The sequence below is a fragment of the Zootoca vivipara genome, chromosome 7 (assembly GCF_965207765.1).
Source record: "Zootoca vivipara chromosome 7, rZooViv2.hap1.1, whole genome shotgun sequence".
Taxonomy (NCBI): Eukaryota; Metazoa; Chordata; class Lepidosauria; order Squamata; family Lacertidae; genus Zootoca; species Zootoca vivipara.
This window is the reverse complement of record NC_142590.1, coordinates 49,948,114-49,967,708: the sequence shown is the minus strand read 5'-3', so window position 1 is coordinate 49,967,708 and position 19,595 is coordinate 49,948,114. Positions and strand designations below refer to the sequence as shown.

The following is a 19,595-nucleotide window of genomic DNA, read 5'->3' as shown; positions in this document are numbered from 1 at the left end:
TAAGTCATGCTGAGTCCGTGCAAATGGGCATAGGGTTGCAGCTACAGACACACAAAGCTTGTCAGAGTGACTGAGTCCGTCAATCAGGAATAGTGAACCCCCGTGCAACTGCTCCACTGACCGTCTCTGCCTCTTGACAGCTTTTGGTGTGTGAATTCTTGCGCTGGAATCCTAAGAAGAGCTGTCCTGGATCAGGCCAAAGACCCGTCTCAACTAGCATTCTCTCCTCACAATAAACCAACCAGATGGCGATGAGAAGCCTGAGCACACAACCCTCCTCACTTGTGATTCCTACCAACTGGCATTCCTAGAATCCTAGAATCGGAAGGGACCACGAGGGTCATCTCGTCCAACTCCTTGCAATTCTGGAATCTTTTGCCCAACGTGGGGCTCAAACCCACAACACAGATTAAGAGTCTCACACTGTAATTGACTGAGAGAGACCTAGAAGCTCACCTGGAACGTGGTGGGGCAGGACAGGGTGGTGGTGAAGTCAGGGTCGTGCAGACACAGTGGCCCGGATGGTGTGGTGTGGTGTTTTGGGGCGTAGATTGGCTATGCTCATGTGTCAACAACACAGCGCTACCGAAGATTCGCTGGATCAAGCGAATGGCCCATCTTGTGCAGTATCCTGTTTTCACAGTGGCCAACCAGATGCGCATGGGAGGGCCCATAAGTGGGATCTGAGCACAACAGTGTTCTTCCTTCCTCCAGTTTCCAGCAATTGATATTCAGAAGCATACTACTCTTCTGAACCAGAAATTTACAGTCTTCCAAGTGTGCTGGTACCACAAATTTGTACTAGCAGCTGTATTTATTTCATCACCAAAGACTGAAAACAGGACAGGTTCTTAAAGTCTTTTTAATAGAGTTGCTGTAAGTCAGTATCTATACATCTCACCCTCGTATTTGGAGATCATAATAAACATGGACAGGGGCAGCTGTCCCCCTCCCCCAATCAATATAAATCAATACAAATCTGAGGTTCTGACTCCCTCCCAACAAAAGCCTGCCCCCTAACAAAAATCCTGGCTGCGCCCATGATAATAAACAGTGGTTTATGGCAATCTGCAATTTGGGGAGAATGTGTGGGGCTAAATTGCAGTGAACTTGGAGATCACTTGCCATCTAACTCCACCTCATTCCTACTGCTTGCTAACTTGATATGCAAGAGTTGCCACTCTGCCTCAGCCTGCAGAAATGGATGTGATACTGGTCTACATTGCAGGGTTGTTGTAAACGATTGTTTACCTCAGCATGCCTTCTATATCCGCAATATAGGGGAAATAATATTGGACAGTTTACTTCTCCCTTCCTGTCCTGGTGCAAAAAAACGTTGGCAGAGCACTTTTTAAAGATTAAAATAAAAAAATAAAAATCTCAAGTTTTCCTCACATAGGAAGATCTGAGTGAGAAGGAGCATGAAAACCTGTCTTCTCTAGTGTGTTAGGTAAAACTATAATAGTCCTGAATTTTACAATTGTCTCCTCTGAGCAGTAGCTACTTTTAGTCCTTTGAGAATTCCTCTCCCAGTGGTGTGAGATGGAACCAGGAGGTTATGTCTGTAGAGTAGGCAATTGAATTGCCAATTTATATACAGTACTGTATGTACTGTATTGTCTATAGCTGTGAATTGTCTAATGTTGCATATGCTGGAGTAGTTGTATGGAGCCCCCTGGCGTTCAAATTTGTCAAGCACAGGATACTGTGAAAATACCTTCTAGACTAGAGCAGCCTTCCTCAAATGTTTTGGAAAACAAGAGATGAGCAGCAAAATCCTGAAAATCTTACATTCTACATATGTAATTAGTTAGTCCTGTCACAACTAATTGTAGTTTCTTTCTTTCTTGCATTGCTGATGGTGAGAGGTGGGAATTGCAAGTTGAAGTTGTATTGCAGCAGAAAATATTAGATACAGTGCACGACCGAAACTAGAGTCAAGGCAGCGCCAGAATTAAATGAAAAGACCACTTCCAATACATTTCCTTAAAAAAATAAAATCATATACTTAATAAGAAGCCTACATTCCTTGCATACCCTTGTAAATCTTGCTCATTTTCTGCCAACGTTCTGCTTTTCAGTGCTTCCTCATATTTTTCCCCCTGTTTATGGTAAACCAGAAGGGTTTCCCCCCTACATACCACTGAAGGCACCAGTTTGCTTGCAACTGTTCAGTAATTTGCATATTCTGTCCAGTGGTTCAAAAGAAATTATTCAGAAATGCCTCAAGCAACAGAAAGACTGAGCTGTGAAAAAAATCACAGTGCGTCCTTGGTGTGGGTTCTGCTTTGACCATTACTTCAGAGCGGCAAGTCCAGTTTCAGACTGACAGGTCTCAGTACGATGGAGGAGCAGAGCTATACAGCCACCTCTGTGGTTAACCTTGTGGATGCATTTGAGAAACTCAGGTACAATAAACCCCCCCTCTCTCCCACCCCTGGAGATGTTATATGAGAGATAAGTTTTTTAAAGAGCAGAAATCGTGTAAGGACTGTTTCAAGTAGCATGGTGTGTGTGTGTGGGGGGGGGGGGAAAACCCCTATGATTTTGCTGTTTACTGTATTTAATTCTGATCATCCTTTGGCAACCAAATTGCTAAATTCCCCTGATTCCTCTGGCAGAGAATGTGCCTGAGTCACGGACACTGCAAAGCTCATTCAGAGTCACTCCCAGAGACAACAGTGCCAAACCAAATTGTCACCTGGGAATGTGGTCTGCAGCCACACACCATACTGGGAAGTGTAATGAGGAATTTGCAGCCACACAAGCAGCTTTGCCTTTGCCGTGTCCCACAGAGACAATCACCCAGGGTTAAGAAGAAAATTCAGACCTTGTGGACTTCAGGGTAAAAAGCAGTAAAGTATTGTGTCAGATGCTACAGGCTGTCCCAGCAGGATCCGTTTACTGGTGGAGCAGCATCTTTTTCTTCTTCTTATTTTTAAAACCTGTTTTAGCGGTTTCATTTTCATTGTTGTATACTACTACTTTGCCGTTGTTGTGATGCTTAGCTGTTTAAAAAAATATTCCTAATAAATAATAATAAATAAACAATGGGGTGGCTAGCCTGTTTGGCTACATTTGTGAGATCTGGATGCTGGAGTAGGTGGGCTATTGGCCTGATCCAACAGTCTCTTATGCTATTCTTATGTCCCCCCCCCCACCCATCGTCTCTGACCATTGGGCATGCTGGTTGGGGATGACTGAATCCAACAATATCTGGAGGGCAACAGGTTCCCCATCCCTGTTTTAAAAATGTCATTTAAACCGTTCTAGATGGTGTTGCAATCCATGCAATAATTCTGACAAGTTGCTGAAGTGTGGAAGCTTTGCCCATAAGAAGCAGAAATCAATGTGGCTGGGTTTTACTCTTTATTTTCTCATAAGTAATACAAGCTGACTGTAAGCCGGGGAGGAGTGCTCTCCTTCTGTAGCCCAATCTGCTTCAGTGCTGGCCATAGAGGGAGCAAAGCCATTTCCTCTCCAGCCAGTTGGGCCAGGAAATCTCAGTGCTCCGTGCCTTCTTTGCCAGCTCAGGCACTCACCTCAATGGAATTCTATGAGCTTGTCTGCACAGAATGTTGTGGGGTGAAGGTACCCTGGGCTCAAGCCATGGAGGGTTTCAGATGTGACAAGCAGCACTTCGAATTTAACCTGGACATGTATTGGCAACCGGCACAGCTATTCCAAAAGGGGAGTAATATTTCCACACATCAGTGTTTCTGGGAGCACCTTTGCTCCTGCGTTCTGCACCAACCTGAATTTCCAGAGGCCCTTCAAAGGCAGCTGCATGCAGAACATATTATACAGTAACCATGGCACCATTGCATGTGTTACTGTAGATAACTCTGATCTACTTATTAAATGGCTGCACATTTTTGGCCACAGCTGTTCACTGGGCATCCAGAGGGGCAGCCTGATCCAAAAAAGCCCCCCCCCCATTTGCCAAGTTTTTCTGCACTCTGACAGTTCCGCTATACATTCATCCGTTGCTAACATGACATTTCAGTGCTAAATAGGGAAATCGGAGCACAGGTTTGTACAAAATGAAGAAGGGGCATTTTCTAGTAAAACCAAAACAAATTAAGAACAAGCAGAAAACTGCAGGGGGGTTTGACCCCATTGCTCTCAAGAGCCCTGGCACTCTGCAGTGGCTGAGAGAAGGAAGGGATTTCCACGTAAACCCTTGAAATGCCGCATGCCTTCTCCTGCTGATAAATCCGGTGGCTGGACTCTGCGCTATTTGTCAGATGAAAAGATATCAGCCTAATTTATATTTTAATGGATTTGGATTTTATGAAGACTGCCATCTGGTTGTCTTTTTGCAGCATCCTGAGTCCAGCTTTGCACTTTTTTTTTTTTATAAAAAAAGTTGGCATCCTTCTTTTCTATTATACCTCAGCATTAGAGTTACACTGCAAACTGGCATGATTTCATCGTGCAAATATAAGAATACACACACACACCATGCAAAGGACTACGAAACAAAAGCATATGTGAATGTCCCTTGTGAAATAGTCCTGAGAGTTGATGGGAGTGACGCCATGACTTCATTGAGCCTCCTTTCCATCTTCCTGGCTTCACATAGCTTACAGTTGTAGGAAGTGGGAAGTCCTGGGGAAGCTCAGTGGTATGGCATGTGCTTTGCTTGCAGAGATTCCAGGATCAGTCCTTGGCTTCTTCCTTCCTGAAACCCTGGAGAGCGGCTTCCAGTCAGTGTCAGCAACACCGAGCTAGATGGACCAATGGCCTGACTTGGCAGAGGGGCATCCCTACTCTCCTGCCACTGTTTTGTTGCCTGGTCTCAGTGCAACACTCCTTCTCCTTCTGTGTCTCCCTCTCCTCGTGTGTCAAATGAAACAGGGGGAATTGTGCTTCACTGTGTGTGTTACTGTGCTTCCTTAGCATCCTGTGAAGCTGCTGTTCCTGTTTATTAGTAGTATACGCAGAGCAAGGAGACTCTAGTCTCCCTCTCAATCTGTGTCTCACAAAGGAGCAGTCAAAAGCTGGAACAAAAGCAGGACTGTTTGTGGGTGTTCTTGATTGCATGGAAAGGTTCAGGGATAGAAATGGCTTTGGCGCTTCCTGCGGGATCCCCTGCTTTCTTGGACGCGGCGTACCCACTACCTCTCTTGCTTCCAGTTCTTTGCTTTCCTTATACCAGTCCCACCTTACAGTTTGACTGTCACCTTCACTTTCAAAGAACTTGACCTGGTGGAACTCTTAAGGGCTGAATTCGTAAAGTAGAACCCTTGAGACTCCCAAGACGAAATGGTCAAATGCTCTGGAGCTGCCTTTGGCTGGGAGCTTCTTTCTTCCAAGGTAAACTGAACAATAGGAGAAGTTTCTCTGAGGGCAGCAGGGAGGGGGGGTGGAGATTTCTGCGGTGCTTTTATAGGCCCTAAGCAATTTGATATACCAGTCAGTGGGAAGAGGACTCCTTTTTTTTAAAATGTAATGTGTGTGATATTACTGTGATATTTTTTTCAAAGTGTAAAAAACCTCCCGAGCATGAACTTCAGTCAATCACAAGTGAATCATAGAACTGTAGTGTTGGAAGGGACCACGAGGGTCATCTAGTCCAACCCCTTGCATTGTAGGAATCTTTTGCCCAATGCGACCCTCAAATTAAGTATCTCATGCTCCATCAAGGGGAAACTGAAGGAAGCTTACACCTTGAAGAAGCCCATATTTCCATAGACTAGAAAAGAGGAGCTTATTCCCCCAGTCATTTAATGAAAACTGTGTGTCTGTATTCAGACACATGTAGGTCACAGTCAGCAATCTCTCTCGGTTGCCAGGCATCTTGCCTCGAGAAGTGCCTCTAAAATCTCTTGGATCCATTTTCTTGAGTATACACCCTGAAATTAAATCGCCAAGATATATTTACACCCGCAGCGTATCTGCTTTCAGCGCTGTTGTCATCTCCTGGCAACTATCGTCCTTTTCAGATCTTCTCCACACTTTTACGGGATATGCGGAGGGAAGGGTGGCTTTTGCCCATTGGCCTCACTCCCTGACCTCCCGCATTCAGGGGAGAAATTCCGAAAAGCGCCTCCGTGCAATGACAGCTATAAAGGAACGTAGGCTCTTCAGCCAACCTGCCACCCTAATGGTGCAGGAGTTCCCACCGTGCAACAAAGCCATAGCTCTGCAAAGGCTCATTTCAGGCTTTCTGCTGAATGTGTGACGGCAGGAGGGTGAGGGCAGCGGGCAGAAATAATCTGCCTTCTTCTCTGGCCCCACGACATATGCTGGGGTCTCTGGGTGGGGAACATGCAAACACTCTACCAGCTCCTTCCCTTAACTTGGCCCTTCCATGCGTCAGCCCAGAGGGGGTTGCCCCTTTAGCAAGACTGCTGCCTCTGGTTAATCTTGAGCTGTGGCTTGTTTTGGAAAGGCAAAACTTTGCTTCGGAAGAGGAAATAAAAGCTGCCTTTTGGATACATGAGGAAGCTTAAGGATAGTTATGACGGCTGATTGTGGAACAGAAAAAAGGATGTAGCCTTCAGTAGCTACTCTCAATGTAAATGCGGAAGAGACTTCCTCAGCCCTGCTCTAGGGCTTGTGTATCATACATTTTAAAGCACACCCCCTCCCCACTGCAAGAATCCTGGGAATTGTAGTTTTTAAGGGCTCTGTGAGGGGTAAACTGTACAGTTCTCGGGATTTTTTATTTATTTCATTTATATCCCAACTTTTCCTCCAAGGAACTTTGGGTGACATGCATGGTTCTCTCCCTCTTCATTTACTCCACACAACAACCCTGTGAGGTAGGTTAAGTGGAGAGGCAGTGACTGACTGGCCCAAAGTCACTCAGTGAGCTTCATGGCTGTGTGGAGCTTTGAACCCTGGGCTCCCAAGTCCTTGTCCGACACTCCTGGTGTTTCCAAAGCTTGGGTTTCCAGCTGTTGCTGGACTACAACTCCCATCATCCCTGGCCAGTAGGTCAGGGTGATGGGAGTTGTAGTCCAACAACAGCTGGAGACCCAAGTTTGAGAAACACAGCTCTAAGCACTACACCACCCTGACCCTTAATGTGCTTTAAAGTATGGCATGTACACAGCTTTCATATGTTGTTTTGGTCTACAAGAGGCACAAGCAGTTCTATGAAAGAGAAGACAGGCAAACTGGGTTTTTTAGCTTCTCGTGGGCCAATGAATTGGTGTCCAGTGATACACTGTTCACATTGGTCCCCATACAATGGATGCAAAGCCTTTTTGTATCCATTATGCATCTATGCCTATCGTGTTATTCACAGGGCTGCAAAGTTTATCAAATGATTAGCAGTACCCAACCACGCGTTGCTATGGCTCATCCCTGTGACTGCCCCCCACCCCACCCCACCCCGACCCATGACCTAACCCGATCCCGTCCTCCTTCCACTCCCCACCCATGCGAGTCCGCACCTCCACTCAGTCCAGTCTGCAAACCTGAGCTGAGCTGCTTTGGAGAGGGAAGCTTTTCTAGCTGCAGTACCTGTGGTGTCGTCGCTAGAGGGCAATGTTTTACAACCTCTCCTGGTCCTGTTTTTCTGTTTTTTTTTTTAAAAAAACTTTAAAAACCCCATGTTTTTACCTGTGATAGGTGTGACACATGTACAATCTAAGTTTATACAAACACTCCCGTATTGGACTGCAACGTTGTGTCAAAATTTCAAATCATTCGGTCAAGCAGTTTTGGAGGAAGCTGAGCACACACAACCTAGCATTTTACATTTTTATTTATATAGATTAGTGATTTAGGCTGCAGTCCTATTACCCACTTACCTGGGAAAGTGAATTCAATAGGTCTTACTTTCTGGTGTAGGGTTGCACCGTTAAAGATTTTTGTAGGTACCAAAAAAAGATGCCCTAGATTAACTGGGTGCAGATTTTTGAAAATAAATGATGAAATCCAATGTCACATGGCCGGACTTCTGCTTATGTTGTGGGATGTCCTCTTTCTGACCTCCTGCCTGTAGCTTGATGCCCTGAAAATCTGTTCTGATGCATTCCCCAACCATCTGAAGCAAATTTTGCGAGTGCGTGTCAGCTGCAAGAGAAGGAGAGGAAAGGAATGGAAGGGCCTGTTTGCACAGGAAGAAGCCTGTTCCACTTGTAGGCAGATCTCACCCATTATTTAAAAAAGAAAAACTCTGCAGATAGCAAGCACTTCTCCTTTTCTCTCAGGTATGATAGTATGCCTCTTCTAAGTTGATGCCTGCTATGATATATGCATGCATTATCAAAAAACAAGCAAACCAAAAACCACCCCAAAGACAGCATTAAAAATGTTTGCAATCAGTGCATTAATCAATGAATCAACTCAAACTTATACGATTAATTTCTTTGATTGGGTGACTTGCAATCTTAGTTATTCAGCAACAATTGCTGATGCTGTTGTGTAACTAAGGCTTTTGTTGCTGTCTCAGAAGTCCCTGTTCCCAAGGGCCAAAACAGATCATGATGTGGATGTGGGAGGCTAGAGATCTGATCTCCTGGTTGTTGTTGTTTTTTGCTAATTTTTTTTATTTTAGTTCTGTTTTCTGGATGCAAATTAACTCACCCCCTTACCACCACCACCCGCTACGGGTTAGGTGGGAAGCAGTCACGATACAGCTGCCTGTATTTAGACATGGGTAAAACTGCCAATCCTAGTTTCTTTCGGTTTCTCATTTTTCCAGTCTAAAGTTCAGTTCCCCACGTTTTTACAAAAAAAAGTCCTCATGAGAACTCACCAACATTTCAGTGTTAATTCCTCCTTTTTGGAAGGCAATTTTGCCTCCCACGTACATTTTAACGCAGTATATTTCCCCTAATGTTTACATTTCCCCTTGGTTGTTGTGATTTTGAATGTTATTCTCAGTGACATGAACACTTCCTGCACCTTAGTGGATGCTTCCATTACAAGGCTGGAGAACAGCACTGCAAAACTCAAAGAGGTGCAACTACTATTGATGGTTTGGTGCCCATGTTGTCTCCGAATGTTTTGCTTTTGCTTTGGATCTCACCACACAGACTGCTTGGCTGTGCACTGCGTTTTGCAGAAGTGGGCCGAGTAATGTCATTCTAAAACTGCTTGTCTTTTCTGCGGCTAGAGCTTGCCCGAGTCCTAGCAAGGAGCAGATCCTTCCTCAGTCTGGGCCCTGCTTGAGAACACCGAATCTCATGGTCTCCTACCTGCTTCCACCTGCGACTAGCGGAAGAGCTATGAGCGAAGCCAAGGAAACGCCTGTACAGCACAGCCAAATGCCCTGCCGTGCAGAATCAGCGACGGAGCCACGAGAGGCTCCCAGAGGGCTCACAGTCAAGTGTCTCAGCTCTTTTCGCGGCAAGATCAGTGCAGGCAACTGGAGGATTCCACAAGATGCAGACTTCCAGGCAAGCCTCAGGACAGACTCCAGCAGCAGCGAAAACCAGGTCATTAACCACCAGATTACTGTTGTTGTTGTTGTTGTTGTTGTTGTTGTTGTTGTTGTTGTTGTTGTTGTTACAGATCACATTGAGTAGGGGCAATGTTCTGGGCAACTGGCGCTGTCAGGCAATGAACATCTAGAATGAGGAATTATCTCTTTATTATCCAAAGTAGACTTAGGAAACAGCATGTCTATCAGCCCAACCCCTCTCAGCTGTTCCTAGGTGTGCACCCAATGAGGCAGTTGCAGCAACAGAGAGGCCCCATCCACAACCTAAGATGATGTATCTCCCCAAGCAGGTGCAGACTGCCTACGCACAACCGTTTTCTGCACCTTCTGCTTTAGTCCTCTTTTGGTCCTGGGAGAGATTGGAGCTGGAGAGGTGGGGGCAGGAGGAGGAGGTGTGGCAGCCAGAGGTGCCGTATTGTGCCCAAGATTGGCATTATTCCTCTCTTGAGCTCAGGAGGCCTCCTCTCAATATTGAACTACGCTGGCCTCCTCTGCCCTCTCAATATTGAGGGGGCTCAGATATTGAGGAGGCCAAAGACACCTCCACCCCTGGGGGTTGGCACACCCCTGACTCTACACCCACCTGACTTATCTTTCCCTCTTCCTGCACCTGTTTTTCACGCTTCAATCCTGCAGCTTCTCCTGCCTCTGACTCTCATCTCTGGGCTGTTGCAGGCTCCCCCAGATCCCTTCTCCCAAGTCAGTCTCCAACCCCACTTCTGCTAGTGGCCACTCATCACTTTCCAGTCACCAGTGTCCTGACAGCAACATTACGAGGGCCAAATGCCAGGAGCGAGTGGGTCAAGAAGCCCGAAAGAATGCAATTTTTACCTTTGTGCAGTTGACTCGTTTCTACAGCGGGTGGCACTGTGGTCTAAACCACTGAGCCTCTTGGGCTTGCTGATCGGAAGGTCAGCGGTTCGAATTCGCGTAACGGGGTGAGCTCTGGTTGCTCTGTTCCAGCTCCTGCCAACCTAGCAGTTTGAAAGCATGCCAATGCAAGTAGATAAATACCGGTAGGTACAGTACTGCTGCGGCGGGAAGGTAACAGGGCCGGCCCTACGTGTAGGCTGGGTGGCGCAGGGCACCATGGCGCCGGCCTGCCAGGAGGGCGCCGCGAACTGCACCCGCCCGCTGGCCAGCCGGTCCGCCGCACAGCTGCGCCCACCCGCCCACCGCGCTGGGAAATGGGGCGGGAGGGCGCCGGAGAGATCCGGCGCACCACGGCGCCAGGGGCGTTTAAGACGGCCCTGAAGGTAAACGGCGTTTCTGTGCACTCTGGCTTTGGTCACAGTGTTGTGTTGCGCCAGAAGTGGTTTAGTCAGGGGTCAGCAAACTTTTTCAGCAGGGGACTGGTCTATTTTTTTTGGGGGGGGGAGAATGAATTCCCAGCCCTCACTGCTGGCAGACGCATCGCACTGTTGTTGTGCCCCCCCCCAATTTGTTCTCCCACTCCTCCTCGGATCCCTTGTTGTTGTTGTTGTTGTTGTTGTTGTTGTTGTTGTTGTTGTTGTTCCTGTTAGCCAGAGATTGTGTTCAGCGATTGGTCTGTTTTTCAATTTGCTGAGTCAGTGGATGTTTCTGATTGGGTGCAACAGGTTCATTTTTAACCCTTTCTGTGCTTTTTTTGGCGCTTTGGCAGACTATGTCAGTGCTGCGTGTTAGTTCCAGCGAAGGTATTATTTGTCATTTATTTCTGTTCTCTTCCCCCCCCCAAAAGTGCAGCAGCTTTGGGGCACCCCCCCCAAAAGCAAAGCAACTTCCCAAACTTTGGTCAGCAGCTCCCCCAAAAAAGCTCAACAACTCTGGGCACTTTGCGATAAATAAGGGTTTTTTGGTTTGGTTTGGTTTGGTTTGGTTAAATAATTAGTTTTTGGTTTATTAAATACAGTTATATATTACAATTATACATTTTTGTTATTTAAACTATAAATATTTTGACACACCAAGCTCAAAAGGTTGCCCATCACTGACCTAGATAGACCAATGGCAGGACCCTGTATGAGGCGGCTTTCTATGTTCCTATGAATATGCATAATTTTGTACACACACAAACACAGCCTTAGTTAGAGAACCCAGCCCTACTAATATGCAGTGCCAGGAGAGCAGGATCTACTCCATTGGGCTCATGCTGAATGCTCCACATGATCAAACAGTTTCTCTTTATACACACAGGAGCCAGAAGAGAAAAAAATAGCTTTGGAGCTCCTGCAAACAGAGCAGGCCTATGTCAGCCGCCTCCACCTCCTGGATCAGGTTGGTTTTATACGGGCAACAACAGATTTATGTGCTTCTGATAGACACACGGTTGCGCATGCACACACAGGTCGGCACTGAATCCGGAAGTATCCCTAAAACGTCACTGAAAGAGTGGAATGAGGGCTAGGCAGAATGCTTTACACGGGTTCCGCTGATGCGTGCAGGGGGTCCAGAATGTAACCCCATTGCAAACTGAGGATTGTCTGTAGTTTATTTGACAGGGGCGTGCTGAGTAATGGTGCTCCCCCCCCTTGAAATGGGGGTGGTAGACCAAATATGTTTGGGAACCTCTGCTCTAGAGGGACAGGTGAAGGAAAAGTTCACTTTGGAAAATTGTGCATATTGGAATAAAAGTGCATGAAAAAGCTGGTGAATTTTCAGAGGTTTTCCTCCTCAGTATGATCCCCGAAAATACCCTGAAAGATAGAGAGAATATTTTTCTTTACGCATGCGCAGCAGCTAGGATTCTGTTAGCTCAGAAGTGGAAAGGGGAACAACTTCCAACAATTCAGGAATGGCTAATCAAATTGGTAGAATTTATGAATTTGGCAAAAATGACGGCGACAATAAGAGATATATCGAAGCAAAAAATAAAAGCTGAGTGGAGATATGTGGAAGAATTTTTGGAAAAAGAGAATATAAAAACAGATTTAGTGATATGTTTAGATTGAATGATATAAGAGGGGATATAAATGTATATAAGGTATGGTGAAGGTACGGATATGAAGGTTCATAGAGAAATAGCAAGTTAAAGAGACTATATAAAGGGAAGCGATATAAAATTGATCAGAAGTGAATTTTTAAACGTTTTTCTTCTCCCCCCGTCTTTCTTCTTTTTTTCTTGTTTTGTTGTACTTTTTTGAGTATCCTTTTTTTTTAATGAAATGTAAGACATGTAATTCTCTTTACTTTTTTAATAAATTGAATAAAAATTATTTCAAAATGAAAAAAGAAAAAGCTGGTGAATTTTCATGAGAACTTTCCTTTTTTGTAAAATAAATAAATCACAAGCTGATGCTGAAATGTGGGTGACTGAACTTAAGGCTGGAAAAATGAGCAACCGAGAGCAACCAAAACTGACAGCTTTCTCCATCCCTGGGTTCCAGGTGTTTTTCTCAGAGCTGCTGAAGGAAGCCAGGAGTGGAAGAACATTCCCAGAAGAGGTGGTGAAAATGATATTCTCCAACATCTCATCCATTTACCAGTTCCATGCTCAGTTTTTCTTGCCAGAGCTGCAGAAACGTATGGAGAACTGGTGAGTTATGGCAGCCATATCCCTTTCCCCATTGCATTCCTGGAAAGGGAAGTGTGGGGGGTGAAGGTTTATGCAACTGAAAGCAACTGCTGTATTATTTGAAGTCTAGAATCTGAAAAGATACCGTACAAGAGGTCTGTGGGAGGGTCACTTTGAGTTAAAACCTTAATTCTTCATCCCACCATGAAATAGATCTCTGTTATCGGTTGTGCCATCTGACAAAGGACTAATCTTGGTGTGAAACAATAGATATCTTTGTATTACATACTTCCTTTGTCTGCAGAGGGCACTTTGGCAAACATTTACTTATATAGAACAAAGAATTGCAATTATATGATGAAGGGCAATGCGGAAATATCTTAGATAAGTAAGAACTAAATCAGCAGTACTTCTCGCATCTATCTGTTTGTCTTCCTGTGATGGGAGGACGTATGAGGACAATAATTTCACTTCCTAGCTTTTTTCCTTTTTTACTGAAGACGTTAATAAACAGAGACAGCCAGCATTGTTTGTGCTGTGATATATTGTTAAAACTGGGTAGAAGCTGGGCAGCATCCAGCAGGGACTCCTGCAAATGTCACAAACCAGTGCCAGCGATACTTGGGCATTGCAGTCGAGACCAGGGATAGAGGCAGGCAGGCATTTCCCAAAGCATCTTCCCTGGACGGTTTTGGCTGCCTTTCCAGAGATGCTAATAGCAGACCTGTTCTCTTGGCTTCTGCCTGCAGGGGTTCCAATCCCAGGATTGGGGACATCATCCAGAAGGTAGCCCCTTTCCTGAAGATGTATAGCGAATACGTGAAGAACTTTGACAAGGCAGTCGAGCTGATCACCACCTGGTCCGAAAAGTCCTTGTCATTCCAGGAACTCATCTCAAGCATTCAGGTGAAAATTATTTTGCTATTATTTCATAAAATGTTTATACTGCTTGTTTGCGGTTGGGGAACACATTGAAGTGGTTTACAAAAATAATGAAAGAACGTCATTCTCAATTAAAAAACAGTTAAAAAACAATTTGAAACCTTCAAAACACAATTAAAATCAATGATAAGTCAGAACCCCCCCCCCAATAAAAACACATGTCAAAATTCTATATATCTGGACAGGCTCCCTTGAACAATTTTATTTTTTTATTTATTAAACATATACATATAAGAAAAACATTTTTAGCAGGCTCTGACAATAGGCAGGGAGTTTTGAAGTGTGGGTTCTGAAAGATCAATTCCTTACAAATGCAGAGTGAGTATTATGTGATATCTGCAGTAGTCCCAGTTCTGCAGACTGGAGCAGTCAAGAGGGTATATATGGAGTCAGATGACCTTCCATGTAAACTGGTCTCAAGCTGTTAATACTAAAAGTAACACCTTGAACTTGGTCTTGTAGAAATGGTCTCAGAGCTTATCGCACAGTAACCTCCCCCCCCCCTTTCAGGGTAGCTTCTATCATGGAGGCCATCCACGCCATGGCTATGTACATGTATATATGTAGGCATTTTCTTCTCCTTGAGAACATACTGGAAGGACACTGCCTTCTCCATCCAGACTAGCCTTTCTTCACCCATTTTGCCTAGCCTGGTGACTAATGTCTTCTACACCAATCTTTAGCCAGCTGCTCCCAGCTGGGATAATAGGCTCTGTAGTTCTTTCTGTGCTTCTTGGTGAGCCCTGTACCCCGGGTCTCAAAAGATTGCGTTGGTCCCATGTCTCACATTCTCCCTGAGACATTAGACTCCTTCTGCTGCAGTGGCTGGGAATTTCTTGCTTCCAGAGGACCTCAAACATTCCATCGCTGTGCTGTAGAAAGACTTGAACCAAAGCATTTAATTTCTTCCATCTGTTACACCACCAAGACATGATCGACAAGCCTTCACCCAGCTGGTGCCCTCCAGATGTTTGGCTTACAACTCCCATCAGCCTCAACGAGCCCAGGGGTTGATGGGAGGTGTAGTCCAAAACATTAGGAAAGCACCGTGTCGGTGAAGGTTGTGGTAGATGGTCATCTTGGTTTGTGAAGTGGTGAGGCCAGCCAAGTATCTGTAGTTTAATGTTTATACATTCATGTCTATGATGCCTTCTGCTTTCTCTTTCTGCTATTGTTAAATCCTGAGCAGAGACGGGAGATCTCAGCCAACTTAACCTTGCAGCATCACATGCTGGAGCCAGTACAGAGAATCCCTAGATACGAACTCCTTCTGAAGGATTACATACGAAAGTTACCTCCAGAGGCACCAGACAGAGAGGATGCACAGAGTAAGAGCTCGTAATCTGGGGAACCGGGTTTGCGTCCCCACTCCTCCACATGCAGCTGCTGGGTGACCTTGGGCTAGTCACACTTCTCTGAAGTCTCTCAGCCCCACTCACCTCACAGAGTGTTTGTTGTGGGGGAGGAAGGGAAAGGAGGAATGTTAGCTGCTTTGAGACTCCTTCAGGTAATGATAAAGAGGGATATCAAATCCAAACTATGCCTCCTCCTCCTCCTCCTCCTCCTCCTCCTCCTCCTCCTCCTCCTCCTCCTCCTCCTCCTCCTCCTCCTCCTCCTTCTTCTTCTTCTTCTTCTTCTTCTTCTTCTTCTTCTTCTTCTTCTTCTTCTTCTTCTTCTTCTTCTGTCATTGTGGGCAAAGAAGAAAGTTGACAGAGGAGTTGTTTTGTTGGAGGAGACTGTCCTTTAGCAGTGACACACACGTACCTACTAGCTGAGCGATTCTAAGGCTTTCATACCAGGGTTGATTTGAAATTCCCCTGCTAGGCTTGTGCCTCCCTTCTCCTGTTCAGTGCCATGCAACTGCTAGAACCTTGGGAAAGTTACAGGTAGGTAGCCGTGTTGGTCTGACGTAGTCAAAACAAAAAAGAAAAAATCCTTCCAGTAGCACCTTAGAGACCAACCAAGTTTGTCATTGGTATGAGCTTTTGTGTGGAGATCAGGCAATGAGCTTACTGCATGCATTCCATTCAGGGCTAGACTTCTGTTGCTTTAAGAACTACAAAGATAGAAGGTCCATCAATGTGTCACTGACATCATTGTTTCGAAAACTCCCTGCAGCTCCTAAATATGATCCTGGTTCACTATATCTTTTTTATTACGTATGCATATATACATGTAATTACTTTTACGTTCCCTCTATATATGTAAGCAAGGAGAACAATCATCCAGTTAAAACAAAATTTAAAAAATCCTTCCAGCAGCACCAACTAGAGACCAACTAAGTTTGTCATTGGTATGTAGCTGAAGAAGTGTGCATGCACATGAAAGCTCATACCAATGGCAAACTTAGTTGGTCTCTAAGGTGCTGCTGGAAGGAATTTTTTTTATTTTTTTTCAACTACGTCAGACCAACACGGCTACCTACCTGTAACTAGAATCATCCAGTTAATTCATGCATCATATATCATATATCAAAAGGGTCTGATGATATTTATGCAATCGATTCAATTCAATATTCAAAAACCTGATCACACCTAGGCTATGGGTTACCCAGGATCTCTCCATCTTCACATTTCCTTATTTAGATTTATTCTTAGCACATATTAAAATTATGGGAATGTTAGGGATGTGGATTAGGATATATTATTAGATAGATCCTATCCGAGCTTGTGTTAGCAAGCTTCCAATATCAGCAGAGTGACATTCCCCTTTTGTGCGCAGCAAAGCATGTGCGTTAGATTCGCTAGAATCTCTATAACAATATTACACTTTATAGTTCAATATTACACTTCCTGGCAAAGGTCCCCTTTGTCCCTCTTAAAAGAAATACACAACACAGTGTTTATAAAATAAGATAGAGTTTACTTACAGTTTCATCCTGAGTTACAGCATAATCTCAGAAAGGCAGGCTTGCTTAGAAAAGTTACAAGTATATATACATCTAGAGACTACTTAGTAAAGTAAGACTCCATTTGGTCTCACTCTTGGCTGCAGGCCTAGAGTGAGAACCATGCTAACTAGAGATTCTCTGGAGATGTGTCCTCATCGAGGGAGGAAGTAGCTAAGAGAGAGAGTGATTGCAGGCTAGGGCTTTTGTCTAATCCAACTCATTTGCATGTCTGAGGGAACAGGAACTGACCTGTAGTCAAGTGTCCCTCCAGGTGAGTTCCTGTTAGTGGACACTCTAGGAACTGTTGTGACTTGTCTGCCCCAGTGTTCCATCCCACAAACCCCTTCTCAGGCAATTCACAACATTCATTACATACAAAACAAAACATAAGCAACTTTATTCAACCACCCAAGAGTCCCAGCTTGACACGCAGGTTCTGGAAACTCTGTCTTGGCAGGGGTTTTGTTAGGATGTCTGCTGTCATCTCCGATGTGCAGCAGTACGACAGTTCGACAAGTCCATCTTGTATCATCTGGCGAACGTAGTGGTACCTGACCCCAATGTGTTTTGAGCGTGCTAGGAACTTCTCATTCTGCGCCAGCTTTAGACAGCTTTGGTTGTCCTCCAGCAGGCTTATAGGTTCCTTTCTCTCCACGCCAAAGTCTGTTAGGAGTTGGTCCAGCCAGGAAATCTCTCTGCACGCTTCTGTAGCCGCAACATATTCCGATTCTGTAGACGATAAAGCTATACATTTCTGTTTATAACTGCCCCATGTGATAGCTCCGCCCCCATACATAAAGACATGCCCGCTTGTGGATTTATAATCAGAATTATCACCCGCCCAGTCAGCATCAGTGTACCCAATGAGCTTAGGGTCACTGACAGCTGGTAACTTTAATTTACAATCCATTGTACCCTTAAGATATCGAATCACCCTCTTCACACCAACCCAATCATGCTCAGTGGGACTACTCACTTTCCTGCTGAGAATCCCTACTGCATTGGCTAAATCAGGTCTGCATGTGGTAACTAAATACAAAAGTTTACCAATTGCTGAACGATACTCTGTGTTGTTTGGCAGCAGCTTCGAATCCTCTTGGTTCTTTAAGAAGTCTGTAGCCATCGGGGTGTCGACGGGTTTTGCATCCTGCAATTGCATACTCTCCAACAGTTCAATTATCTTTTGCTTCTGATTAAGTAGAAATGAACCATCCTGTTCTCTTTCCACTTGAATCCCGAGGTAATACTCAACTGGTCCTAATTCCTTCACTTGCACTTCCTTGTTGAGGTGCTGGACTACATTTTTATAATCCCTGTCATTTGACGTTGCGATTAAAAGGTCGTCAACGAAGGCAAGAATATAAGAAAATTGTCCATTACTCTGCTTAGTGTACAAACACTTGTCAGCTTCACCTTGCTTGTACCCAAGTTTCACCAGCATTCCATGCAATTTCAAGTTCCAGGCTCTGGCTGCTTGTTTTAAACCATACAGTCCCTTTTGAAGCTTGCAAACTAAATGTGCCTCATTTGGCTTTATAAAACCTTTAGGCTGCTTCATGTAAATTTCTTCAGAAATTTCCCCATGCAAAAACGCAGTAGCTATATCGATGTGTTTCACCTCCATCCCTTTTGATGCTGCGATGCTTAAAAGTAATCTTACGCTACTGTATCTTACTGTCGGTGCAAAGACTTGGTCATAGTCGTGGCCATATTGCTGTGAAAAACCTTGTGCCACTAGTCTTGCTTTGTAACGTTGCACCTCCCCTTCTGAACCCCTTTTAACCTTGAACACCCATTTGCTCCCAATTGCTTTCTTACCAGCAGGCAATTCTGTGAGTGTCCAGGTCTTGTTCTTGTGCAGTGCGTCAATCTCCTCCTGCGCGGCTTTCCTCCAGAGACTGGCTTCGGTGGCTGGCATCTGCTCTACCTCTTCCCAAGTGGAAGGTTCTGGTGGAGACGCCGACCCTGCAAAGTAGGACAGTCGTAGTGGCGGAACGCCCTTGTTAGTTCTGGATGAGCATCTGACCTCTGGTTGTGCAACCGCATCAGCATCCTCATCCTCCTCCAACGCTGGCATGTCCACGTACAGCTCCTCCTCTTCGTCTCTGGTGCCGCCAGGGGTCTGGACCTCTGCGTCTTCTGGGGTGTCGCCTGTAGGGGGTGTTGTGACACTAGAAGGTATATTAGTTCCTTGTGCTAAAGGAAAACTTATAAACTCTTCATCTGGTGACTCTCTAGAACAGTCAATAACAGTGTTCTTTGTATCAAACTTTCCCTGTTCATCAAAATGAACCACATGGTATGGGTCTACTCTGCCACTCTTTGGATCTAGAACTCTATATCCCTTTCCTCCAGGAGCATATCCAACCAGGATACCTGCTTTTGCTCTGGAGTCAAGCTTGTGTCTGCGCTCTTTGGGCACGTGGTAATAACAGACACTTCCAAACACACGTATGTGCTGCAGACTTGGGACTCTCCCGTGCCAAAGTTCAAATGGTGTGCGTTCTGCACCCTTTGTAGGCAATCTGTTTTGCAAATAAATCGCCGTATTCGCCGCTTCACCCCATAGCTTCTGTGACAAGTTGGCCTCTTTTAACATGCACCTTGTCATCTCCATAATAGACCTAAACTTTCTCTCAGCAATGGAGTTCTGTTGAGGCGTGTAAGCAACTGTAGTTACATGTGCTATGCCTTCTTGTGCCATGATGGCCTTCATCTGCCGTGAGCAAAACTCTCCACCATTATCCGAAATTAAGGTGGAAGGAGCTCTCTGGAATTTGTTCTTCACCATGTTTAAGTACAGTTTGAACAATTCCGGTGTCTGACTCTTTTCTTCTAGAAAATATCCAACACAATATCTTGAGAAG

At 45.0% G+C, this 19,595-nt stretch overlaps 1 protein-coding gene across 4 annotated transcripts in view; it reads left to right on the top strand.

Annotated features, from left to right (window-relative positions):
* Positions 1–2,192: 2,192 nt before the first annotated feature.
* FGD2 (FYVE, RhoGEF and PH domain containing 2) overlaps positions 2,193–19,595 on the top strand; it is a 29,831-nt gene continuing 12,428 nt past the window's right edge. For 2 of the 4 annotated variants that reach the window (XM_088674150.1, XM_088674149.1), the window contains exons 1-6: positions 2,205–2,408; positions 9,077–9,398; positions 11,579–11,659; positions 12,769–12,917; positions 13,646–13,802; positions 15,028–15,166. In XM_088674150.1, the coding sequence (XP_088530276.1) occupies positions 2,344–2,408; positions 9,077–9,398; positions 11,579–11,659; positions 12,769–12,917; positions 13,646–13,802; positions 15,028–15,166 (913 nt within the window). In that variant the 5' untranslated portion in view covers positions 2,205–2,343. Of the gene's footprint in view, positions 2,409–8,046; positions 8,169–9,076; positions 9,399–11,578; positions 11,660–12,768; positions 12,918–13,645; positions 13,803–15,027; positions 15,167–19,595 lie in introns of those variants that run through there. The other 2 variants (XM_060277022.2, XM_088674148.1) reach the window with 2 other exon arrangements.